Source organism: Oratosquilla oratoria, chromosome 31, assembly GCF_046742065.1.
Source record: "Oratosquilla oratoria isolate Oo_2021 chromosome 31, ASM4674206v1, whole genome shotgun sequence".
Classification (NCBI taxonomy): Eukaryota; Metazoa; Arthropoda; class Malacostraca; order Stomatopoda; family Squillidae; genus Oratosquilla; species Oratosquilla oratoria.
In genome coordinates this window covers 51,698,507-51,726,343 of record NC_134807.1, presented here as the reverse complement: position 1 = coordinate 51,726,343, position 27,837 = coordinate 51,698,507, and the positions used below count along the sequence as shown (strand labels likewise).

Sequence of the window (27,837 nt, the reverse complement as noted above, 5' to 3'; positions counted from 1 at the left end):
AACAAAAAGTCCGTTTCCTACTAGGCCATGAAAAATTTAATTAATCAGGCGTTGGCATGTCAAGGGAGCATTCCGTAACCCCATGGGGCAACGAAACCATTCATAATGATCAGTTGGAGTCGTTAAGGCCGTGATCTTACGAGATTTCTCCTTCAAGGGAATCTACTAAAAGCCAACCCTTAAGTCTAAGGTGGTAAACACCGTATTACCTGTTCATATGGACTGGAGAAGATCACTTAACACAGGCAAAGGGTAATGGTCTGGAATTGTAATCTCATTGACTCGCCTATAATCTATAACAGGACAGACAGATCCATCTTTCTTAGGCACCAGGAGGAGCGGCGAGTTCCACTTTGAGTGAGACTCTTGGACAACACCTTCATTTAAGAAGTCGTCAAACAAGGACTGTGCTACAAGCCGACGAGAACGAGGCACCCTGTAAGATAATATGTAAACAGGTTGAACACCTAGCTTAAGATTAATGCTATGGACAACACGATCCATTACTCCTAATGGATCACCGGATGATATTTGACAATGTGTCACTAACAGGTCAATAAGACGAGGCGTCACTTTAGGAAAATAAATCTCACCTACATAAGTTGCCTACAACAACAGCAACACAAGAAATAATAGGAGACCGTAAATGATTAGAGCTCTTTGAAGACAATTGTATGGTCTGATCATGCACAGAAGGTGGGCTACATATGGAAACTGGCTTATCCGATGCAGGAATAACATATTCGTGAAAAGTCACTACACGGTGCCTAGGAGATACGTTTATGCCATTAGCTGTAAGAGCGTCAATCCCCGAGAGACAATCACACATGAGAGCAATCCCAGAAACTACTACAAAATTAACATGGAAAACGGTAGCATGGTAAGAAAAGCTTGAGTGAATGCAAATAGACCCAAGGATAGGCAAGGGAGACCCTTGTACAGAATGCAATCCTTAAAAAAAGGTAGATAAAGGTATATTGTATACATGCTTGGGGGCATAATATACCCTTTTATCTATGATATTCCATTCTGCTCCAGTATCTAATGTTATTAAGATAAGTGTTTTCTCATTATAAATCTGGAATGTAAGTAATTGAGAAGACTCAGCACCCACCAAAGGGATGATCTGAGACCGGTTATAGCTGGTCAATCTCATGGCTTTTGATACGGCCGCTGGTGAAAATGGGGCTGAATTGCCTAAGAGTCGAAGATATTTCTGCTTTAAGGTTTAAAATCTTTGAACACTGTTCTGTTGAATACTTACATTGGCCATGGATATGACTGTAGCTAAATTTATCCTGAAGCGTTACTCTAGAGAGGCCATGTGTCATGTTAGAGGAGGTATCAGAGAAATTTCTACGTACAGGTGTCTGCTTTGACTTGTGCTCGTGACGCTTTCGGCGAAAGCAAAAAAACACTTGTGTGACCTGACTTGTTACAATAGGTACATGTAAGTACAGGTGGTGATAATGTAGACGAAGGAGTGCTTTGTGTAGGTACTAATGACTGAGGGGGTGGAGGAGGAGAACTAGGAACATCCGTATGTTGTTGCTCATTGCGAATACATAAAGAACCATAAGGCACTTCCTTTATTTTTCTTGAAAGCCTTGTTGGAAAAGACGATAGGGACCCATCCATCTTATAGCTGAGAGAAGATGCTACTCTCCTCTCAAAAGGCACCAGCAACAAGATATAAAAAAGCATTCCAAAGTAAGGTGGAACCTATCCAAAGCGATAGCATCTCTCTCTACACAATCTGATTGAAACAATTACTCTAAGGCCTCAAAAGCAATTTCGCCGGCCTTGGCCTGAGCACGCATATAGTTCAGTGTTCCCAATTGGGACGTGAGCACATCAACTAAATGGAAACATCATTGAAAATTATCACCTACTGATGGATTTTAAAAAAATCAGGAATTTTACTCTAAAAGTATCATAATCATAGTTTAATGTTTTGGGACTAAGACGTGAGGCTGCCATCATTTCAGCTGCCAATGAGCTAGGAACAAGTTAAGACCTCACGAATGAGATCTCAGAACCATTACAGACATTAATATTCACTATGCTGTCCTCACATTGTTGGAGGAAGGATGCCGTTGATTAATGAGGGCCCTAAGCTGTGAGGTTAACTATGGAAGGATCCTGATGTAAGAGGGTAAATAAAGTATTAGCCATGGTCTGGGGCGAAGTTTGGTTGCTGATAAATGATGGCAACTGCTGCTTCGTAGACATCGTTAAAGGAGGGCTAGGTAACTTAGCACCACTCCGTAGCAACATTAATGCAAAAATAAATTAATAAATAAATAAAAGAAATTCTTGATACATACATTAATTATTGCAACCGCTTACAAAAACACGTGCCCCTTTAAGGTTTTTAAGATCATAAAATTAATTCAAAACTCGGAAATTTACAACAACAAAAATAAAAGTATACAATAACACAAAATCTCTTGAAAATAGAAAATAAATAAATAAATAAAATAAAAAATCCAGCGCAAAGGGATAACCATACCGAAGAGAATAACATTCAAATAGGGCGGCCTATGACATAGGTAAAACGGCTACCTATCTATGACGTAAGCAATATGGCTGCCTGGACATTAACTATTTCAATTATATATAAAAATTAATCTCAATACTTCAAATATAGTTACTTGCATGCGTAACTAGAAAAATATAATATATTCACAAGATTGTTAACCAACAATTTGAACATAACCAATCTTTCCGGAGACGGCGTACTGAAGCCCGGCAATCACGCATGCAAATTCTTCACACAAACTAGGCTGGAATAGTAATCCACATCTAGGCTCCAGATGAGTTGCTTCGAACACAATAGCAATAGGCGAGCGTTCCAACAATGCAGAAGACGATGATTATAAACAAAAGTTCACACGAAACGCCAAAATTAGGGACTATGAGGTATTCGTCTCTCAAAAAAATCACATGGTGCACATTTAAAATACACTGTTCATGAGCACCAACTTTTATATAATTCCTAAATTCACTGTATCACTAGAAAACCTAGCTGAAAATGGAAAAGGAAAAGGAAAACACACATGATATGCTGGCCAGCCAAAGTTCGTATCACTTCAAAAGTTCAAATGTTTAAATTGTTATAACCGCGTGCCACCAAAATGTTACGGGTGGCAATGAAAAGCACCTTGACACTAAGAATTGAGTATTGAGTCACCGTTCGATACATACTCCAAAATTTACAAAAGCGTGCTCACACTTTGAAGGTTAAAACAATACTGATACCACGCTTTGTTACTAATTCAGATTTGGCGGCAAAACTCATAGAGGGACGCGTGGGCTTAATATTGGTTCTTACATGCATTGTACATACAGTTTAATCACAATACAACAAATCAACAACACACTCAATATTTGAAAATAAAATTAATGGTTAACAATACACCCAACAGTTAATAATGCAATAAATGGGGAAAATATACGCAGACCATCACAAGGGTATGCAACCACTCCCATCCACCACCGTTGTTTCCATTTTGCTTTAACTCGCCGTGAATGAAAGGTCATTCCTGTCTCCTACCCTCTGCTCGGGATACAAGCAACGCAGCAAGACATCCACAGCAGGGCACTTCACTTACACGGCGGCCCCTCCTCCCCTCCCCGTCCCTTCATGCGGAAAATAGAGAAGGCGAAGAGAAATCCCTTTGGGCTGCGTCAAAAAATCATCAATACACAACAATTCTCTATTCATCCAAATCCCCTTGCTTGCTCAGCAGACATTTCCCTCTTCCTAAAAGCCCCTTTTACCACATCCATCTCACCCTCGGTCATTCCGTCAAGCTAACTCCATTCACCTCTGCTTTCCACACCTCTTTTACATCTTTCTTCACTCATTCTTTCCATGTGTCCAAAACCATTCCAATAATATTCCATCAGCCCTATTTGCCAGCTCCCTTTCCACCCACGTTCTCCTCCTTACCTCCTCATTCCCCACTCTATCCAACCTTGTAACCCCTACTATACTTCTCAGACATTTCATCTCAAATACATTCTAAATTCTCTTTTCTGCCTTTCTTAAATCCAAAGTCTCCGCCCCATACAATCTTCTCTGCACCCATTCCTAGACATTCCCCAGGACATTCACTTGCTTTTCTCATGCTACAGTGTACCTCCACCCCCACTCCTCTATTTACTGTCACATTTGACCCTAAACATTTAAAAAAGCCCATTTCCTCCAGCCTCTCTCCTTTAACATTTACTTCCAGTACCGTCATCTCCCCTTGTACATCTCATCACCTTAGTTTTACTCACATTTACCTTCAACTTTCTTCTATCGCATGCCTTCCCAAACTCCTTCACAAACAGCCTTAATCCCTCCTCTGATCCTGCCACAAACGCAGTGTCATCGGTAAATAACAACTTACTCACCTCCCACTTCTCTTCACAATCTCTAACCATCCCCAATCCCCTGTCTATTACTCTTGCATTTATCTCCCGCACCAACCCATCCATGTACACATTGAACAGCCATAGCGATAGGACACAGCCCTAACATAACCCAACCTTTACCTCAAATCACTCCCTCTCTCCATTTCCAATACTGACAGGCGCTACTACTTTCATTAATATATATATATATATATATATATATATATACATATATATATATAATATATATATATATATATATATATATATATATATTTACTGCCCTTAACAGCTTTCCCGCAATCCCATATATCTGAAGAAAAAAAATCCTTCCTGACATAAACCTTTTCCAAATCCACAAAGGTCCTAAAAACATCCATAATTTTTGCTATGGCTTTATCACATCCCTGTCGTACCACGAGAGTATACATACATATACATATATATAATATATATATATATATATACATATATATATATTCATACATATATATATATATACATATATACATGTATATATATATATATATATATATATATATATATATATATATACCAAGGACTACTATTACACAGGATGTGCGCACCCAGATCCCTGGGTCCGCTAGCGGAGGCCATTGCTTTCTTTGTAACCTAACATTTTATATTGGACAAATATATCAAAACTAGAAACCTAACATTGTATATAGGACAAATATATCAACTATTGACTTATTCAATGCAGAATAAGTTAATATAAACTTTTATAGTGAAATAAGAAACTATTCGTAAGGCACTGTTATGCTTTGAAGTGCCCAGTTTAGCCGGACTTAACAGGTATTACTGTATGAAGGTAGTGGACACCAGGGTTGGCTATTTTTTTTTTTTTTTTTTTTTTCATCTTTTGAAAAAAATATAAAAAATCTATTTTTCTTATTTAAATCAGATTTATTTTATTTAAATAGATCTTTTTTTTTTAGATTTTAGATATTGTGGGATTGCTGTCTGATATGCGATCTGATTGCTAATGAACATTTTTAACATATTAATATAAGAAGCAGTGTTATATAGACTTGCCATAAGTATTTAAGGAACTGTATAAGCTGTATGTGAGGACGGTATGCTCAGGTTCACTCGATTCCTCCAAGAGTTTTCTCATCTTGGTGACATTTGCTGCATTGTCTGTCACAACACTTCCAATGTGACAACCAAAATCTTGTTCAGCCTTCTTGATCGAATTTTGTACAAGTTGTAGAAGATATTCAGCAGTGTGAGGTTTCCTTGATGTGTCTATTGTGTCAACTAAATAAATCTGACCAGTGGATGTTGTTAGAGTAACACATATTATGGGCTCATTATATATATATTCCCATTATGTCCGGTTCTTTTTCCTTCAGGTAATCATTCAGTTCATTCAAGCCTGTTATTAAGCCATCTATGTTTGTGTAAGACACTTTTAATTTTCTGCTACTTCCATCGTGTTTTCTGTTTCCCTTCCGTTTTTCTCTGCTATGAACCATTTTTTCACTTTCATATCCAATACTCTCCAATAGAATTTCTCTTTGTCTGACTCTGTTCTTTTCTCATTTTTTTTCTTAGCTTCTAGTATTTTTGTTTTCTCATCCTCTCTTTCCTCTTTATTCATTTCTCTTTTTATCCATACCTGTTTATATGGATCATTGCCTGCTAGTTTCCCTGTTTTTGCTAAGATATTCTCTGCTGTCGTTTGTGACCTGAATTTGATCTTAATTGGTCTGGTCTTATCTGTATTGTAATCTCCTAGTCTATATGCTTCTTCAATTTCTTTCCCTGTTTCTTGTCCATCCTCTTGAACTACTTCTAATATCTTGTTTACCTTTTCCTTCTCCTCTTTTACTCCTGTGATCCTATTTGGATTATGCTTCTCTTACATCCCTAATATAATTATACATTTCTTTTTATCAGCTAAGTCTCTTACTATATTCTTCTCTCTCATCACTTTAATAAATGTGTCCTTAGTTTGTTCTTTCATATGTTGTGTCACTATATCTCTAAAAACAATTTTATTGTTCCCTTGGACTTTTCTCCAAACCTGTGCTTCTTTTGCTATGGACTCTTTACTCTCTTTATTATTCTTTAATTCGTCATTCTCATCTTTTACTTCTTTTAACTGTCTTTTTAATTCTTCTGTTTCTTTAGTTAGGTTTTGGTTCTCATTCTTTAGCTCTTCCAGTTTATCAACTCTTTGTGTAACTAGTGTTAATTGGTGAAACCTAACCTCCCATGCTTCGTTCATATATATATATATACATATATATATATATATATATATATATATATATATATATATATATATATAGTCTCTCCTCTAGATTTACTAGTCGGGGAGGTTGTCATCTCCTCCCTCATTAAATCCATAAAAGCACTTATCTTCTCTTTCCATTGAGCTGCTACTATCTATATTTCTGCTCTTGACACCTCTGCTTCCTTGTTCTCCCTCGCCTATGTGTTCTGCACTCCTTTTGTTTACACCCCTTCTAACATCCGGGATCCGTTCGTCCCCTTCTTCATTTCCTTCCATTTTCCTCAGTAATCCCTCTCTTTTTCCTTTTTCTTCACCTCCCCACTATACCACGAGATTTCCCTTCCCCACTAATACAACAAAGGTACTCCCTCGTTGTTGATATCTATAAAACTTGAATTTTTGCTGGAGTTCCAAACTTCGCTGTCACTTCGACCGACGTGTGTGTGTGGGGGGGGGGGGCTAATCCAATCGGGACATCTTCACAATTCTTTATATCAATCAGACTTTTCGTGTAATTACAATGTGCATCATCAGTGTGGTCTGAATTGAGAATATTGTTCTCTATAAATGACGTAATGAAAATAGATCTACCTATATGTAAATACTTATAAAGGAATAATTACAAAGTGATATTTTGTACTGCTAAAACTAACCATACTTTAACCCATTAAACTCCGATGACAAGATGTCTTGTCATTTGGTCAAATAAAACAAAAAATCATAATAAAACAACAAAATGTTTGATGATCAAACAGCACCAGAAAAATATGACGTCGTCAGTCCTCCTCCTCCTCGAGGAGGAGGAGGACTAACGACGTCATATGTTTCTGGGGCTGTTTGATCATCAAACATTTAGTTGTTTTATTATGATTTTTTGTTTTATTTTACCAAATGACAAGACATCTTGTCATCGGAGTTTAATGGGTTAAAACACTGATTTTCATTAAAACTTAAACTAAACGTTGCTTTGAATACAAAAACACGAGTGATGCAAAAAAAAAAAAACATAAAGAGTTATTCACAAGAACATCGCAAATAATTAGGGATATGTTCGTTTAGGGTTGGGCGATGCTTTATAATTGCTAGGGCTTCTAATGCTAGTAAATCATAGTTGTTTTTTGTTTGTTCAATTACCTTAAAGTTTTTATTTTGAATTTTGTGCATGGTCTCGAATGCTACTGAATGCAGGTCTGGTCAGTTACTGGCCCATTTTTACCGACAACCCTCTTTGTTCTGAGTCTTTTGTTACAATGTGGGCAAAGAGTTTAGTAGTTGAGGAAAGTGATTATGGTAGATCATTTATGTAAGAGAGAGAGAGAGAGAGAAAGAGAGAGAGAGAGAGAGAGAGAGAGAGAGAGAGAGAGAGAGAGAGAGAGAGAGAGAGAGAGAGAGAGAGAGAGAGAGAGAAGTCCCAAGATAGTACCCTGGGGAACCCCAGAATTTACAGGATTTTTTCTTCCTTTTTTTTATATAGTTTGCGAGGTTAGTACCAGCTCAGTCCTCAACCTTGTTGGTGGTCCGGAATTGTTCATACATAAACGCAGGAGACGGTGTCCACGGTATGCCACTGCAGTGACGATACCCGGCGGAAGCTGATGTATCTCTCTCTCTCTCTCTCACACACACACACACCACACACACGTCCGTTGGATGGACGGCGGATATTGACGTCCTGAAGAAAAAGTAAAATTTTCGTGGATCTCAACGCAAAGGAAGTACCTATTGTATTTACAGGGGGAGGGAATTGTTCGTGGTGTAGTGGGAAAGTGAGGAAAAAGGAAAAGGGGAGGGATAACTGAGGGAAATGGAAGGAAATGAGGAAGGAGAGGACTTGGTCCAGGCAGGCAGACGCCATGTAAACAAAAGAGGGCCGGACCAATTTAGTGATGACGAAAGGTCTAACAAAAATGTAAAGATTAGAAACATAGATATGAGTAGCACAATAGAAGGTGAGGATAATAATTTCCATGGATTCAATGAGGGGCGGGGGGCGGATACCAACCTCCCCCGACTGGCAAGACTCGAAGAAAAACTTGAACAAATGACCGAACATTGGGAGAGTAGGTTCGGTAGAATGTCAAAAATGGCAGAAAGGGTTGAATGATTGGAAGCACTAGAGAAGGCAAACGAAAACTTAACTAAGGAAATAGAAGAACTAAAAAGACAGTTAAGAGAAGTAAAAGAGGAGAATGAAGAATTAAAGAGGAATAGTAAGGACAACAAAGAGGGTTGGAAAAAATCCAAGAAAACAGTAAAGTTGCATTTACTGACATAATCAAACAACAAATGAAAGAACAAACTGAAGACTCAGTTATTAAAGTGATGAGACAGAAGGAGAATATAGTAAGAGACTTAGCAGATAAAAAGAAATGTATAATTATATTAGGAATGGAAGAGAAACATAACCCAGATAGAACCACAAGAATCAAAGAGGAAAATGAAAAAGTACGCAGTTTACTAGAATCAATTCAGGAAGATGAACCAGAAATAATTAAACAAATCGAAGAGAAGTTTAGGCTCGTAAAGTATAGTACAGATAAGACCAGACCAATTAAGATTAAATTCAGGTCACAAACGACGGCAGAGAATATCTTATCCAAAACAAGGAAACTAACAACAAGTGAACAATATAAAAAGGTATGGATTAAAAGGGAAATGAATAAAGAGGAAAGAGAGGAGGAAAAAATGAAAAGACAACAAGCTAAGGAAAAAAACGAGACCAGAACAGAGTCAGAAAAATATAAATTCTATTGGAGAGTAGTGAATATGAAAGTAAGGGAGTTCGACATACAAGAGAAAAACAAAAGGGAAACAGAGAACACAATGGAAGTGGCAGAAAACTAAGAGTGTCTTACACAAATATAGATGGATTAATAACAGGATTGAATGAGCTGAATGATTATCTGAAGGAAAAAGAACCAGACATAATGGGAATTGTAGAAACAAAATTAAAAGGTCCACTACCACCCAACAGTGTAGGGCATGATGCATATAATTATTGGATTAGAAACAGAGAGACAAAGCAAGGGGGTGGAGTTATGTTCCTGACTAAGAAGGATATAAACGTGAGGTGTGTCACATATGGAAAGAATACAGTAGAGATGATTATGATCGAAGTGGAAGACAGAGATAAGAAGAGCAGAAAGTTTGTGATGAATTATGTGCCTCCGAAAACAGCCTCGTGGGAAGAGAGTGAACATAAAAGTATGTTAGAAGACACAAAGATAACATTAAATAAGATAATGGAAGATGGAGGAAGAATAGTTATGATGGGCGACTTTAATTGCAAAGAAATCTGCTGGGAAGAGATGACAGTAAAGGGTGGAGACGGCTCATGGGGAAACGCTCTACTTGAGATGATTACTGACCATACAATGACACAGTGGATACAGGAGAACACTAGGTATAGAAATGAAGAAGAACCATCGAGACTAGACCTAATAATTACATCTGAACCTAGAATAGTGGACAAGATTGAATATAAAACACCAATAAGTAAAAGTGACCACATATTGATTGAACTGGAACTAAATGAGGAAAAATACATGAAAAGAAATGAACAATATAGAAAAGGAAGAATGATGTATGAAAAAACAAACTTTGATAAAATAAGAGAATTCTTTCAAAAAGAAAACTGGGATGGAATATACAAAGAAGAAACAACAGTGGAAGAGAAATGGGATATATTGAAAAAAAAAAGGAGTGGAAAAGTATGTCCCAAGACAAAAACAAGAAAAAGAATATGTAAAATGCTGGTACAACAAAAGTTGTAGGGAGTTAAAAGACAAAAGAGACAAAGCTTGGACCAGATGGAAAAAAGACAGAAGGCCTGAAAAATGGAAAATATATACTTGTTATAGAAATGAATATGTACAAACGTGCAGAGAGGAAAAGAGAAAATATGAAAAAGATGTCATAGAAAAGTGTAAAGATCAACCAAAACTATTTTACAGATTTGTAAACAACAAATTGAAAAACAAACAAGACTTGGAGAAATTAAGACAAGGAGTTGAATACACAGAGGAAATTGAAATGGCGGAAATTATGAACAAACATTTTAAATCAGTGTTTACAAGGGAGAACATACAACCTGAAGAGATCGAATGGAAAGAGAAAGTCCCCCCCCCCATGAAAGAAATAGAAGTAACAAAGAATGAAATATTGAAACACTTGAGTAATCTTGATGTCAGAAAATCGCATGGATCAGATGAAATAGCAAACTGGATTTTGAAAGAATGCAGGAATGAACTGGCAGACAAAATACATAGCATAATAAACAGTTCCTTGAAAGAAGGAAAAGTTCCAGAAGATTGGAAAAAAGCAAATATAGTACATATATATAAAGGAGGAAATAAAGAAGACCCTACCAACTATAGACCAGTCTCTCTAACAAGTACAATAGCAAAAATTTGTGAAAGAATTGTCAAAAGTAGATGGGTAAAATATTTAGAAAAAAAAACGTGTTAAATCCAAGGCAATTTGGATTCAGACAAGGACGATCATGCGTCACCAATTTAATATGTTTCTATTCAAGGCTAATAGATATAATACAAGAAAGAGATGGATGGGCTGATTGTGCATTTCTAGACCTAAAAAAAGCTTTTGACAAAGTACCACATAAGAAGTTGCTTAAGAAATTAGAAACTGAAGGAGGAATACAGGGCAAACTACTAAATTGGATGGAAGACTTTTTGCAAGAAAGAAAAATGAGAGTAGTGATAAGAGACCAGCACTCAAAATGGGATGAAGTAATAAGCGGTGTTCCGCAGGGAACAGTTCTGGCCCCAATAATGTTTGCTATATATATTAATGATATGGATGAAGGAATTGAAAGCTATATGAGCTTCTTTGCAGATGATGCAAAACTACTGAAAAGAGTGAACACGGAAGAAGATTGTGAATCACTACAGAGTGATCTAAATAAAGTACAGGAATGGAGTAGGAAGTGGGAGATGGAGTTCAATACAAAAAAGTGTAGTATAATGGAATTTGGAAAAAGCAAAAACAGAATAACAGGATCATATAAATTGGGAGAAGAAGGAATAAAGAAAGTAGAAAATGAGAAGGACCTGGGAGTCATTGTTATGAATATGTCACCTGAGAAACATATAAATAAGATTTTTGGAGAAACTTATAATTTAATAAGAACAATCAAAGTTGCATTTACATACCTGAATGAAGAAATGGTGAAGAAAATTCAAATCACCCTGATAAGACCAAGATTGGAATATGCAGCAACGATATGGTCACCAAGTACAAAAATAATTATAAAAAAAACTTGAAAGAATACAAAGAGCAATTACAAAATTGGCACCAACACTCTCAAAACTATCATATGAAGAGAGACTAGCAAAACTTGAACTACAGACACTAGAGCAAAGAAGAGAGAGAGAAGATTTGATAGCTATTTACAGAATCATGAAAGGCATAGAAATTACTGATAGAGAGAATCTGATAAAATGGGATGATAGAAATACAAGAGGACACGGAAAGAAAATAAAAAAAGACAGCTATAGAAGAGATCTGAAAAAGAACAGCTTTCCTCACAGAGTAATAGACAGTTGGAACAAGTTAGATGAGAAAGTGGTGTGTGCAAAAACAATACATGAATTTAAAAATAGTTTAGATAAAATGAGATATGAAGACGGGACCCCACGAGCATAGCTCCCCTTCCCGTAAAATACAACTAGGTAAATACAACTAGGTAAATACACACACAGTGATGTCCAAGTCACCGTAGGTCCTGAGGTGAACAGTAATCGGGGACCATCAATCTGAGTTATGCCCCCCCCCACCCCCCCACCCCGACTGTTGTTCGCATCAGAATGGATGCCTTTCCTATAATCTCTGCGCCGCGACGAGGGTTCGAACAGACGCCACGGCGGACCCACGACCGTCAGCCGAGGCAAGGCTCAATCCCCCCACCGTGGTGTCCAGCCATGGCAGTAACCTCCCCAGTAAACAAATTTAGCTCACAAGCCTGGTTAAGGATCAATCTACCGACCCCGTGATTAGAATTCCAACGCGCTACCACTATACTAGCCATAAAGCTTGCAGGAATAGTGCGTTGGCTACCCTCGAGAACAGCGCGCTGTTTTCGAGATATCAAGAACGTCTTAATCCAGTGAAGATGTGGTGCTCGTGTGCCATAATAATCTATTTTTGCTAACAGTCGTTTGTGAGGGGCTTCGTCGAAGGCTTTGGCAAAATCTAAAACTATGGCGTCTACTTGACAAATTTTGGGGTTGTTGAGTAATTGGGATATGTCATGTATAGTCTCTAGTAGTTGCGTCTCGCGCGAGCGTTTAGGCCGAAAAACGTGCTGATTTTCAGTCAGTACTTTTTGCCTATCAAAGTGGTTCATTATATGTATGGTACGAGTATGGGTGTGCAGTTGGCACCCCCAGCACGGGGTCAAAGGTCGCCGTATGAGCAGAATTAGTGGCAAAATTAACCGGTGTTAGCGACGTCGCGAGCTATATTGCCCTTAACCTGGAAGGCGACGCTTTGACCATCTACTTAGAAATGAAAGATAGTGATCAAGCCGACGCAGAGAAATTGAAAAAGAGGCTGGAAGAGGCATTTGCTGAGAGTGCGCTCGAATAGCTTAATTGGCTACAAAAAATACGCTGGGATGGCGAACAGGTCGACGTTTTTGCCAACGAAATTAGGAGATTAGCGGGACTATTGACATTCAAAGGCGAAGGCTTAGAGCAATTAGTTAGAATGGTGTTTGCAAATGGCTTTCCAGATCACGTATCCGCTGGAAGTAGATAATGCCGTGTCTGCGTGCATGGACATGCTGATAGTCCGTGCTAGACTTCTCACAAGGACACAGAAAGGTAGGCCTTTAACTGCCATGGTGACAGAGAAACCGAAAGGCCAAAGATCGAGATGCCAGCCCGATGACTTACCTGGGAAGAGGGGAGACCTGCCGGAGCAGGGTCCACCGGCTGATAGAAAAGGGGAAACGCAGGAGTCCAGGATGACCACAGCTGATGGAGGGGGCTACCTAGGATGCGTTGTTATACGTGTGGGTGCCCCGAGCACCTCGTGAGGGGTTGTAGAGAGACGTAGCCTGTTTGTTACGAATGCAGAGAACCTGGACATATCGCTCGACAATGTATGAGCTGCCGCCCAGTCAATGTAAGGGCGCTCTCTAACTGTATGCCGATTGTAGATGTCTGGTTGAGAGGAAAACGTGCAAGAGTACTAGTAGATTCCAGCTGTTCAACCACGATTGTAACGGCTGACCTGATTAAAGGATTCAGACAAGGAGATATGGCCCTGAGGACAGTTGACGGAAGGGAAACAAAGTGCGAGGACGACCAGGAAGTTGAAATTACGGTGGAGTACATTCCGATACGACTAAGAGTGCTTGTTATTAGAACGGTCATAGAGGGAATTGAAGTGGTGCTGGCAATGGATGCAATTACACAGCTCGGAGAAGTCACATTTGTCACCAGACAAGTGAGGGTTGGAGCGATACGTGACTCGAGTACGGAATGGAGAGTTTGAGCCGTCAGAGACCGGAAATGGACGTAGGAATGACAATGAGGGCCATGAAGGGTAGTGTCCCCATTAAGCTCGACCTTGACGAGAAGGCGGCACTTTGTAAAATTGAGGAAGAAGACTTCCTGGCGAAATTTGATGGCCAGAAGTGGGAGGTAGAGTGATACCTTCAAAGAGGCTTACCTATACTGAAGAACAAAGACAGCTACTATAAACAGGCTCTCGGAGAGGGGGTGAGGGATGACTTTGACATCGAAGTAGAGCGGTGAATTGTTGGGGGAATTTTGAGTCCTTGGGAGGAGCCGGTGGAGGATGGAATTTTGCCTCTGATGGCAGTGGTGCACCCAACCAAGAACAAAGTGTAACTGGTGTTGGATTTTCGAGAGCTGAACCAATTCGTAAGGTGTCATACTGGCGATGATTTTGTAGACATATATAACGAGACCCTACGCAAATGGCACCGAATGAGGAGGCATCCACGATCGTAGATCTACGGGCGGCTTACCTGCAAATTCATGTGGTGAAGAAGCTATGGAAATACCAACTAATAAAATTTAAAGGTAAAACATATTACTTGACCAGACTGGTATTCGGGCTTTGCTCAGCTCCGAGGATAATGACGAGGATCCTGAAGACAGTGATGAAGAAGACTGAAGTGATGAAGAAGGGCACGGACTCCTACCTCGACGGCATATTGGTGGATGATACTGTTGTATCGGCGTCGGACGTAGTGGAACACTTAGCTCTGTTTGGATTGGTCTCGAAGGAGCCGGAACCGATGGAAGGAGGAACGATGTGACTGCGGCTAGAGAGAGACGGGAGCGGATACCTGATGTTCAGGAGAGGCAACGAGATCCTGAATGTAACGGACGAGATGAGTAGACGAGAGCTCTTCTCGCTGTGCGGCAAATTGATTGGACACTACCCGATCGCAGGTTGGCTCCGTGTAGCGTTCAGTTCTATTAAGAGGCGGTCAGGGTCGAAGGATTGGGGTGACAAAATTGATTATGGCACGCTCACGATGATACATGACGTCGTACGACGGGTGAGACAAACTGATCTAGTGAGAGGACAGTGGAGTGCACCATAACAGAGGATAGGTGTAATATGGTGTGATGCTAGCAGCATAGCAACCAGCGTAGTCTTGGAGATAGGAGGTGTGGTAGTCGAAGATGGGGCGTGGCAACGCAAAAAGGGTGACTGCCATCATATTAACGTATCGGAGTTGGATGCGGTTGTAAAATGAGTGAATTTGCCAATGAAGTGGGGGCTGAGCGAGATAAATTGGGACATACTCAGCTACGATGGCGGGATGGATGCACTCAATGCTGACGGCTGAGAAGAGAATGCGTATGAAAGGGTCAGCAGAGGTCATTGTGAAACGGCGCCTTGGGATCCTGAGGGAGTTGATAGACGAGTTCAGCGTGAAGGTGAGCGTAACCCAAGTGCCGTCGGGAGAGAACAAAGCGGACGCGCTGACCAGAGTAAAGAAAAGTTGGCTGAGTGTACCGGAAGAACAGGAAGAGGAGAAGGTTGAAGTGCGTGCCGCAGGATTCCTATGCGCGAAAGAGTTGCAAAGAACACATCATCTAGATGTTGATAGGTCATTGTTCTTAGCAAGAAAAGATGGCCCAAATATAATTAGGGAATAAGTCCGGCGAGAGGTGAGAGCATGTGTCCGATGTCAATCAATAGATCCCGCCCCGAGATCGCACGCAACGGGGGAGCTCAGCTTAGAAGAGAACTGGAGGAGGATGGCGGTCGACGTAACCCACTATCGGTAGGGGATATACTTATCGATGGTTGACTGTGGCACAGGATGCTTCGCCGTCTGGCAGGAGCTGAAGACGAAGACGAGGGAGGAAATTGCATGGGTGATGAATGAGATACTTTTGGAACGGAGTCCAGTGGATGAAGTCCTGAAGGATAGCACTGTGTTTCGGTCGGGAGCACTGAAAGAAATGCTGGACAAGTAGGGCTCGAGACGTTTCTATAGGGGTGTGTACCGGCCGAGCGGAAATGAAACAGTAGAACGACACCATCGCACTATGAAATCCATTGCCGAAAGGGCACTAGTACCGCTCATGAAAGTAGTCGTCTGGTATAATATGTCCCCTAGGTCAAGCCAAGATGAAGACTAGGTTCCACAGAGAGTCTTATTTAAATATGACTGGCAACATCCCAGGGTAGCGCCAGTGCTACCGGCCAATGCTGAAGAAGGTGCTGCCTCAGTACAGGGAAGAGGTATGGGTAAAGCCAAAGGATAGTAAGTGTACGTCACAGGGGACGAGGGGTATCGTAACGGAGGTAAATTCGCGGAACATCTCTGTCGAGGGAGTGAATTTACCTTGAATTTACCTTGAAGCACTTTTGCCTCAAGGGGATGTTGCTCCCCCGATGGAACTTGATGCAATGCCACGGCGTAGTCGCCACCTTTGACTTTGTTTTTTGTAGTCCAGCTGGTCAATAATGGAGTTGGAATTCGCTGGACGTGATGCTGTATAATCTGGGATGCCTGGCTGACCTGGTAGGGTTGACAAGAATTTGTCAAGTTCCCTTTTGAAAACTTCCGTTTTAGCACCCGTAATGTTCCGTAGGTGTCTAGGTAAGTGATTGAACAGTCGGGCCCCCTTTCTTGAGATGCTGTTGTGTTGGAGCGCCCTGACTTTTAGCGGGCACTCTGATGGCAGGGCCAATTGGGTGCATTTTCTTCTGGTTCTATTTTCTTCTGGGGTGATATGGGTCTTTACTGGTTTAATAGGTTCTGTTTTGGGTGGAGTGCCGCGACATATCCTGGATCTTCGTCATGTGGTGGATGGCAAAGAAAACGAAGAAGACGAAGAATAGGTTGGTCTCGAGATCAAGGGGTGGGTATGAATGTGGTACGAGTATGGGTGTGCAGTTTGCACCCCCGGCACGGGGTCAAAGGTCACCGTGTAGAAAGGAGGGCGTATGCGTATGGCAGTGCGTATGTTGGAGCGAACGGTTAGAAGGTGCGAGTCAGTGGAAGAAAATACAGACAAACATTAGCTAGGGTAGGATTGATAGGTGATACGAGTGAAAGAGAAACTAGTGAGAAGAGTCTTCGTTAGCGACGTTAGCGAAGAAACAGGAATCAGAAGAGTCAAGAAATAACGCAGATATGTTCTAAAATTATGCGGCGGACTGGGCCAATGGAGAAAGGCTTAATCCGTATTATTATTATTATTAATTATTATTATTATTATTATTATTATTATTATTATTATTATTATTATTATTATTATTATTATTATTATTATTATTATTATTATTATCATTATTATTATTATTATTATTACTATTATTATTATTATTATTATTATTATTATTATTATTATTATTATTATTATTATTATTATTATTATTATTATTATTATTATTATTATTATTATTATTATTATTATTATTATTATTATTATTATTATTATCATTATTATTATTATTATTATTACTATTATTATTATTATTATTATTATTATTATTATTATTATTATTATTATTATTATTATTATTATTATTATTATTATATATATTTTTTTTTTAGAGGGCTGCTCATGGGGAGCATGATTTCCGATCGCTTAAACGAGGGAATGGGTTGGGGATATGATTTGAACTAAGAATGGGGAGGTATTTGTTCCATGCTCCGTAATATAGTATCCGGCGATTTTGCTGAAGCGTCCATTATACAGATGCATTTGTGCTTCAAAGTAATTTGTAATTTTTTGTTTTAATTTTCATTTCAATTTAGTCTATTTCTTTTCATATTATTGTTGCTAGTTTTACATTCAACGATATGGAGTTTACATCGACTCTTGTTTACATGGAGTTGTTTACATCAGCTGATCAAGAAGTTTGACAGAAAGGGGTGACCGATGTATTTCCAAATGCAATAGATTATTTTTCAAAACCCAGATAGTTTTTGTGTATGGTTTTAAGAATTTTGATAAATACGTTAGATAAAGGTAAGGGGAAGAGTAATTTCACAGACTATGTTTAAGTATGTACAGTATTTGTATTATTATCAATTATTATTATTATATTTCCCCCCAAGGCGCTATTGTGCAGTAGTTCACGTAAGATTGTTGACACAAGGAAACGGCATTATGAATATAGATATGTAAAGAGGAGTTGAGACATATAGAGTATGTTGTTAATATTTAACATTTTACATTGGTAGATACAAGGATGATAATGATTGCCAGCATCACAGATGTCCTCTTAGTCTCCTACTTATTGTCCATTTCTTTTATTCTGTTAAAAATCTATAGTATAATCACCATGGAAAGACGCACTCAACCAGTCATTTCATAAATATGTAATAGTACTGCCCGTGTAACCTGACTGGAGCATCTGTCTTGAACTCTTGGGCCTGTCTCTGATCCAGACTGGCTGGTCTTAAGGTGACATGGCCTTACCAGCTGAGTTAATTCTTCATGTTGTAGGATAGCCCATATCATTCTGAGTAGTTTGAACCCCATATATAAGTACCACAAATTAATAGTAACGTTAGTAGCGAATTTGAATTATTTAGTGTATATTTGACGGGGGGCTGCGATTCAGTGTAGCACACACCACACGTAACCCAAACATTTTAAGGTAAATATAAAGTTTGCCAGTTTCACAAATGTAGTTCTTGGCCAGATTATTGGATAGCTCATATAATTCTAAGTATTTTAAACCCTATACATATGTACCACAAATCAATAGAAATGTCACCTAACCAAACCTAACTCTCCCATGAAAGGACAGAGTCCACTTGGCCAGACTGCGGTGCGGTCACCACCCAGCACTTCTAAGCTACCAGAAGAGGCTGGATGACCGCATTGTGAACAGCTGCCCAGGATGTAACACTTCACCCCATATCATACAACACATAATGGAAGACTGCATTATACACAATCATGCACGCAAACAACACAACATACGCTCTATAAAGGATTTGTGGGAAAACCCAGTTTCGGCTATGGCATTCCTTGGGGAGACCGGACTGCTCGGACAGACAGTCTAGGGAACGACAACAACAACAACAACCTAACCTAACCCAACCTGTCAAGTTTCATCTCACCTGCTCGCTCAGCAATATGTTTATTTTTCCTGTCTATATTATGACAACTACAACCTTTGGACAATTTATAGTTTCACCCAACCAATGATTTCCAGTCAATTTATAGTTTCACCCAACCAATGATTTTCAGTCAATTTATAGTTTCACCCAACCATAGAATTTGATATGTGGCTTATGTGTTTCTGGTGAGAAATGTGATATGAACGATGGTGAACATCATTTCCGTCGCAAATGCGTACTTTTCAAGTAATTAAGTATTGAAGTTATGCACTTATGCCTACATCTCCTGAACGATCTGGGGGGACGTGTGGGAAATCAGGGTTTTTGGATGGGGAACACTACTAAATGGAGTAATGCGCATTGCAAAACAGGTATAAAATGAACAAAAACACTTAGGAAATATAAAAAACAACAACATAAAAATCACATTTTAGGGCTGGAGTCCCGCCTAACGCGAGCAGTAGCCATGTTTGTTTTTCCCAATGATTCGAAAAATGTCTCGCTAGATCAACTACATTTAGCGAAGTCCACTCCAGCCGCGCAAGACTTCCTAACCATAAACTAACGTTACCTCCGTTAGGTTAGGTTAGTTTACAGCTACCAACTCTTGCGTGAGCGGCTTCCCTAAATCTAGCGGTTATAGTCACAAATACAATCGTTAGTAAACAAACATGGCGCTGTGTGCGGTACCCGCTGAAATGGGATATTTTTGTGTTTTTGTGTGTTTCTTTAGTTTTCTTCTTCATTTTATACCTGTTTTGCAACGCGCATTACTCCATTTCTTAGTCTTCCCCACCCAAAAACCCCGATTTCCCACACATGTCTGCACTTCGTTTGGGAGATGTACACATGAGTGCATAATTTCAATACTTAATTACTTGAAAAGTACGCATTTGCAATGGAAATGATGTACACTACCGTTTATATCACATTTCTCCTCAGAAACTTATAAGCGACATATCAAATTCTATGGTTGGGTGAAACTATAAATTGACCTGATTTTCTTATGTGGTTTATGTGTTTCTGGTGAGATATATTGTGTATTGATTGATGGTGTACATCATTTCCATCGCAAATGCATAGTTTTCGAGTAATGAACATATAAACTTATGCCTACATCTCCTTCCCAACGATCTTGGGGGACCTGTGGGAAATCAGGGTTTTTGGGTGGGGAGCATTAAATCGAGTAATGCGCATTGCAAAACAGGTCTTAAATCAAGAAGAACACATAAGAAATATATGAAAATACATAAATTACACCTTTGATGGCGGCGGTGGTGGCAGCTGACGCGAGCGTAGCCATGTTATTGTTGAGCAGTGTTACCAACAATTCACAAAATTTCTCACTCTATCCGCTACATTTAGTGAAGCCCACCACAACCTTCAACCTCTTCCTCATAAGGTAATGCTAATGCTATTATTGTGGTTCTTCCTTTACAGCAACTATGGTTACCATTTAGTTAATTAGCTGTTAGTTATAATAGATAAACACACATACTAATAGTTATACTTTAAAGAGAGCTCAAGTTACATTACTAAGAGTGCTTTGGTGGGGATTGGAGGGGTCTGGGGGGCAAACCCCCCATCTAGGTTAGGTTTGGTTAGGTTGAGGTTAGGTTTGGTTAGGTTCGGTTAGGTTAGGTTAGGTTTGGTTAGGTTAGGTTTGGTTAGGTTTGGTTGGGTTTGGTTGGGTTAGGTTTGGTTAGTTTAGGTTTGGTTAGGGTAGATTGAGGTTAGGTTAGGTTTGTTTAGGTTGGGTTTGGTTACGTTAGGGTAGGTTGAGGTTAGGTTTGGTTAGGTTAGGTTAGTTGTACACAAAATCGCAACTCTCGGTCCTCTGGAAGCTTCATGAATTTATTCCCTAATTTATGGTTAGCAACTCTTGCGCGGGCAGAGTGGGCATCACTAAATGTAGCAGATAGAGTGAGAAATTTTGCGAATCGTTGGCAACGCTGCTCAACAATAACATGGCTACGCTCGCGTCAGCCACCGCCATCAAAGGTGTAATTTATGTATTTTCATATATTTCTTATGTGTTCTTGTTGAATTTAGACCTGTTTTGCAACTCATATTACTCGATTTAATGCTCCCCACCCAAAACCCCCGATTTCCCACAGGTCCTCTAAGATCGTTGGGGAGATGTAGGCATAAGTTTATATATTATTTGTTTTTGTTTTGTTATAATTTGTCTGTCTGATTTTCATTTATTATTAGTTATATGTCAATTTATTATCATTTACTATTTACCTGTTTGTTTGTTATTCAACTATACCAATGCATTTATTTATGTATTTTAATTGTTATTTACATTGTTATAGTTTTAATTTATTTATTTATTTATTTATTTATTTATTTATTTATTTTTTTTTTTTATCCGACCTAGATATGGATCAAAAGGTCTCCTGTCGGCATGCTTTGCCTTTGTAATCCTTTGTAATCCTTTGTACTTGAAAACTACTTATTTGTGATGGAAATGATGTACACCATCAATCAATACACAACAAATCTCACCAGAAACACATAAGCCACATCAGAAAATCGTTGGTTGGGTGAAACTATTAATTGACCCAACTTTTCTTTGCAATTTTTCATGAAACATACATTTTCCTCCCTATTCTAACCTAACCCAACCTACCTAACCTAAACTATCTAACCTAACCAAATTTAATCTATCTAACCCAGCTGGCCGACTTAATCCATGTGACTACATTCAGTACATCTTGCACAGCAGATAGCTATGACACCACTTCAGTAGCAGGGAGTGAAAAGCTTTCAGGAATTATTTTTTCACCATTCCTTAATATTAATTTGTGGGAAAAATTATACTAAGAAAGGTTGTAATATAGGTGCAAAAAATATACAAATTGCCATGACACTGCTTTGGTGGCATGTAGCAGGAAGGTTTCTAGAATTATATTTCACCATCCCTTAGTATTAATTTGTGGGAAACAATTTACTAAGAAAAGTTATTGGAGTTGTTGTGATATAGATGGAAAAATATACAAATTACTGTGTGAGCATGTGAGGCAAAACTTCATAAATACCTAAAGATTTTTCCCAGTCTAAAAAGAAAAAAATATTAACTTCCATCACTTTCAATATGTTGACAGCTTCCTCATTGCTGTAATCATTGAGTAGAGGTACTGCACATGGCTGATGATGTATGTCACCCAATGGGGATAGAGAATGGGTGAAGAAAGCATGGACAAGTGTTTCTGCTAAGTGAGAATGGATGAATGAATGTCATCTTAAATACTGAGAAGAATTGTCTCATATTCCATGCTGCTTCACCAACTCCTTAATAGTTCTTTAAAGTGTGGGTGTGTTACTCCTCACTACAACCCCCATTCAAATATATATATATATATATATATATATATATATACATATATATGTATATATATATTTATATGTATGTGTGTGTGTGTATTTACCTAGTTGTATTTTACGGAAAGGGGAGCTATTCTTGTGGTGTCCCGTCTTCATATCTCGTTTTATCTAGACTGTTTTTAAATTCATGTATCGTTTTTGCACACACCACATTCTCATCTAACTTGTTCCAAATGTCTATTACCCTGTGGGGAAAGCTGTTCTTTTTTAGGTCTCTTCTATAACTGTCTTTCTTGATTTTCTTTCCATGTCCTCTTGTATTCCTACTATCCTATTTTATTAGATCCTCTCTATCAATAGTTTCCATGCCTTTCATGATTCTATAAATAGTTATCAAGTCTCCTCTCTCTCTTCTTTGCTCTAATGTCTGTAGCTCAAGTTTTGCTAGTCTCTCTTCTTATGATAGTTCTGAGAGTGTTGGTGCCAATTTTGTAATTGCTATTTGTATTCTTTCAAGTTTTGTTATAAATTTTTTTGTACTTGGTGACCATGTCGCCGCTGTATACTCCATATAGAATTTTGTTTATATGTTTCTCAGGTGACATATTATTCATAATAATGACTCCCAGGTACTTCTCATTTTCTACTTTTTTAATTTCTTCCTCTCCCAATTTATATGATCCCACTGTCCTATTTTTGCTTTTTCCAAATTCCATTATATTACACTTCTTAATACTTAATATTGAATTCCATCTCCCACTTCCTACTCCATTCCCATACTTTATTGAGATCACTCTTTAGCGACTCACCATCTTCTACAGTGTTCACTTTTTTTCAACAATTTTGCATCGTCTGCAAAGAAGCTCGTATAACTTTTAATTCCTTCATCCATATCATTGATATATATAGCAAACATTATTGGGGCCAGAACTGTTCCTTGTGGAACTCCACTAATCACTTCATCCCAATTAGTGTTTGTCTCTTATCACTACTCTCATTTTTCTTTCATGCAAGAAGTCTTCCATCCACTTCAGCACTTTGCCCTGTATTCCTCCTATATTTTCCAATTTCTTTAGCAATTTCTTATGTGGCACCTTATCAAAAGCTTTTTTCAGGTCTAGAAATGCATTTTTCCTCATTTAGTTCCAGTTCAACCAATATGTGGTCACTTTTACTTATTGGCATCTTATATTCAATATTGTCCAGTATTTTGGGTACTGATGTGATTATTAGGTCTGGGCTCGATGGTTCTTCCTCATTTCTATACCTAGTATTCTCTTGTATCCATTGTGTCATTGTATGTTCTATAATCATATCAAGTAGTACATTTCCCCATAGGTCGTCTCCACCCTTCACTGTCATCTCTTCCCAGCAGATTTCTTTACAATTAAAGTCACCCATTATAACTATTCTTCCTCCATCTTCTATTATCTTATTTAGTGTTATCCTTGTGTTTTCTAACATATCTTTGTGTTCTCTCTCTTCCCACAAAGCTGTTTTAGGAGGCACATAATTTACTACAAACTTCCTGCTCTTCCTATCCCTGTCCACTTCCATTATAATCATCTCTACTCTATTCTTTCCATATGTGACATTCCGCTCATTTATATCCTTCTTAGTGAGGAACATAACTCCACCCCCTTGTTTTACCTCTCTGTTTCTAATCCAATACTGTAATTATATTCACCATGTCCTACACTGTTGGGTGGTAGTGGACCTTTCAATTTTGTCTCTACAATTCCCATTATGTCCAGTTCTTTTTCCTTCAGGTAATCATTCAGTTCGTTCAAGCCTATTAAGCCATCTATATTTGTGAAAGACACTTTTAATTTTCTGCTACTTCCATCATGTTTTCTGTTTCCTTTCCTTTTTTTCTTAACTATGAACCATTTCCTCACTTTCATATCCACTACTCTCCTATAGAATTTCTCTTTTTATGACTTTGTTCTTTTCTCATTTTTTCCCTTAGCTTCTAGTCTTTTTGTTTTCTCATCCTCTCTTTCCTCTTTATTCATTTCTCTTTTTATCCATACTTGTTTATATTGATCACTGTCTACTAGTTTCCCTGTTTTTGCTAATATATTCTCTGCTGTCGTTTGTGACCTGAATTTGATCTTAATTGGTCTGGTCTTATCTGTATTGTATTTCCCTAGTCTATATATTTCTTCTATTTCTTTCCCTGTTTCTTGTCCATCCTCTTGAACTACTTCTAATATCTTGTTTACCTTTTCCTTCTCCTCTTTTACTCCTGTGGTTCTATTTGGATTATGCTTCTCTTCCATCCCTAATACAATTATACATTTCTTTTTGTCCGCAAAGTCTCTTACTATATTCTTCTCTCTCATCACTTTGATAACTGTGTCCTTAGTTTGTTCTTTCATCTGTTGTTTTACTATATCTCAAAATACAATTTTGTTGTTCTCTTGGACTTTTCTTCAAACCTGTGTTTCTTTTGCTATGGACTCTTTATTCTCTTTAATCTTCTTTAATTCGTCATTCTCATCTTTTACTTCTTTTAACTGTCTTTTTAATTCTTCTATTTCTTTAGTTAGGTTTTGGTTCTCCTTCTTTAGTACTTCCAATTTATCAACTCTTTGTGTAATCCATGTAAGTTGGCTGAACCTAACCTCCCAGTGTTCGATCATTTTCTCTAGTTTTTCCTCTAGACTTGTTAATCGTGGGAGGTTGGCATCCCCTCCGTCATTAAATCCATGGAAATTATTATCTCCACTTTCTATTGTGTTGTTCTTATCTATATTTCTAATTTTAATGCCTTTACTGATATTTTCGACTTCACCTGTGTCGTCTGCAGCCCTCTTTTTGACATTTCTTATGACGTCCAGAGGAGTCCGTTCGTCTCCTTCCTCATGTCCTTCCATTTTCCTTAGTAATCCCTCCCTTTCTCCATTTTTTTACCTTTACACTACATAAACTTTCATTTTTCCCTACTAATACAACAAAAGTTCCCTTGTCGTTGAGAGCGATGAAATTTGACGTTTTCCTGGAGTTCCAAACTTTGCTGTCACTTCGACCTGTTGTATGTGTATACATGGTATGTTAGATAAGTAATGAGAAAATGTCAGGCAAGACTTTAAATATGATTTGATCAAAATGCTACTTCATGGTGAAGTACACATACATATATTCTATAAAATGACTAACTGACAACTTTTTATATTTGTAGGTCTGAGTGCAGCGGTGAACGTGGTGGAACCAGTCTGATTCGGTTTGCCGATCTGTGAACACTTGTCAAGATGTAGGGAAACATGGAGCAACATTACGCCATCAAATTTTGTGTTAAACTTAAGAAAACAAACCAAGAAGCTTATGGAATGTTAAAGGAGGCCTATCTATGGGGATGAGCAGATGAGCCAAATAAGTTTCTATTGGTGGTTTAACAGATTTTCTGAAGGAAATGAACAGGTTGAGGATAAACCCAGATCTGGAGCACCGAAAAGTTCACGCAAGGAGGAAAACATTGAGGAAGTGCAAAGGTTAGTGATGCAAGACCGTCGAATATCTGTGAGGATGATATCTGAAGCTGTTGGTATTAGTATTGGCACAATAGAGCCAGTTCTGACCGAAGATCTGAAGCTCTACAAAGTCTGTGCCAAGTTCGTGCCAAAGATCCTTTCCGATGACCAAAGGCAGTTTTGTGTGGAATGTTGCACAAGTCAACACTGGTGACCACCTGGATGGCTGACAGGGGAATGAAAGTGGTACAACACCCACCCTACAGCCCTGTCCTAGCCCCTTGCAACTTCTTCCTGTTCCCACGCATGAAAGACAGCCTCAGGGAAACCAGATTCCAGTCAATAGAGGAGCTGAAAAAGGCATCAGAAAGTTACCTGAAGGGACTACTGAAAAAGGACTTTGAGGAGGTCTTCCAGGATTGGGAGAGGTGCATGGTTGGTGTCAATTGGATTCTCTGTAAGAGATGTAACAGGTCTTTTACACTGGTGAAGCATCACATGACTGTAACATAGCTTCACTTCATTAACCTCTTCACTCTGGGGCACATCGCATGTCTGGCAGCAATAGCTGCCCGACGTGCGATGTTGCATCATAATAATCGCATTATAAAAAATAAAGTTAATGCTCAATCGTTTGTTCTCTTTCACCTGTGAATTGTGATAACCATAGAAAATATGATGAAGCCAGTTTAGAGAGAATGGAGGTTACGTAGGTACGACTACAATAAATATAATCAAGACGGCGACGTCGGCATCATCGTGTACCCACTTGCTCCTCATGACGCCTACGTAGGCGTCACTGTATGGAAGTGGTTAATATCTGTCCATCGGTACCCTTTCCCTTTTCCTCTACTTGACTCATCCCCCTTCAATCACTTCACTTCCATTTTTTTTTCTCTTAAAAAAAATTCTGTCAGATTCCTGCCCCATTTTACATCTGCTGTCCTCATTGCCTCCTTCACCTTACATTTTACTTCTCTCTTCTTGTACTTCACGTATACTTCCCTAGCTCCTTGTAACCAATCCACACTTACTTGCATCTTCTCTTCTACTACTACCCTCACCTATTCATTCCATCATTTACTACCCTTCCTTTTGTTCCCTCCCATCCTCCTTGTTCTACATACTATCTTAACATACTTCTTCCTTGAAACATATCCATTCTTCTATTTCTTCCTTCCCTCTATCCCTCACCACCTCCCACACTTCTCTCAGCTTATCCTGGTGTTCTTTCTGCATTTCCTTCTTATTCAAATAGTTTACTCTCAGCACATCTCTACCTCCCATCTTTTTCTCTGTTTTTTCTCCACTTTTAATTTCCTTTCTACCAAAAAATGATCCCCTGAAAACATGAATACCCAGAACTTTTCTTATCCTTCTTTTGGATACCACCACATACCTTGAAGAGATAAACATTCTGACAGTCAGTTTGGCCTCAGATCTGGAAGGTTGTGTATGTTGAACCTTTTAAACTTTTACTCAGGAGTGATTGATATGCTGCAAGAGGGAGAGGGGTGGGTGGAATCTGTGTACATTGACTTAGAGAAGTTTTTTTAAATACCTCACAGTTAATTTATGTTGAAATTGGACAACTCAGAGGCAAACTACTTGAGTGGGTGAAATATTTTTTTGAGGGGGAGATGCATGAGGACAGTAGTAAAGGATAAGATGTTAATCAAAATAAACACCATGTGAGGATGGAGCCCTTATTGGTACAATGATTCACCTATTACACATGTTTCAAGTACTTGAAAAAGCTGTAATAAGCA

General features: G+C 38.7%; 1 protein-coding gene across 6 annotated transcripts in view; it reads left to right on the top strand.

Annotated features, from left to right (window-relative positions):
- Nucleotides 1-17,794: 17,794 nt before the first annotated feature.
- The window catches only part of LOC143041551 (palmitoyltransferase ZDHHC16B), a 161,156-nt gene continuing 151,113 nt past the window's right edge, over nucleotides 17,795-27,837 (top strand). For 2 of the 6 annotated variants that reach the window (XM_076213556.1, XM_076213555.1), the window contains exon 1: nucleotides 17,987-18,162. Coding sequence is in view for 1 of the 6 variants with exons in the window: in XM_076213551.1 (XP_076069666.1) it covers nucleotides 17,839-17,907 (69 nt within the window). In the remaining 5 variants the exon portion in view is untranslated. Of the gene's footprint in view, nucleotides 17,908-17,986; nucleotides 18,163-25,779; nucleotides 26,090-27,837 lie in introns of those variants that run through there. The other 4 variants (XM_076213553.1, XM_076213551.1, XM_076213552.1 and 1 more) reach the window with 4 other exon arrangements.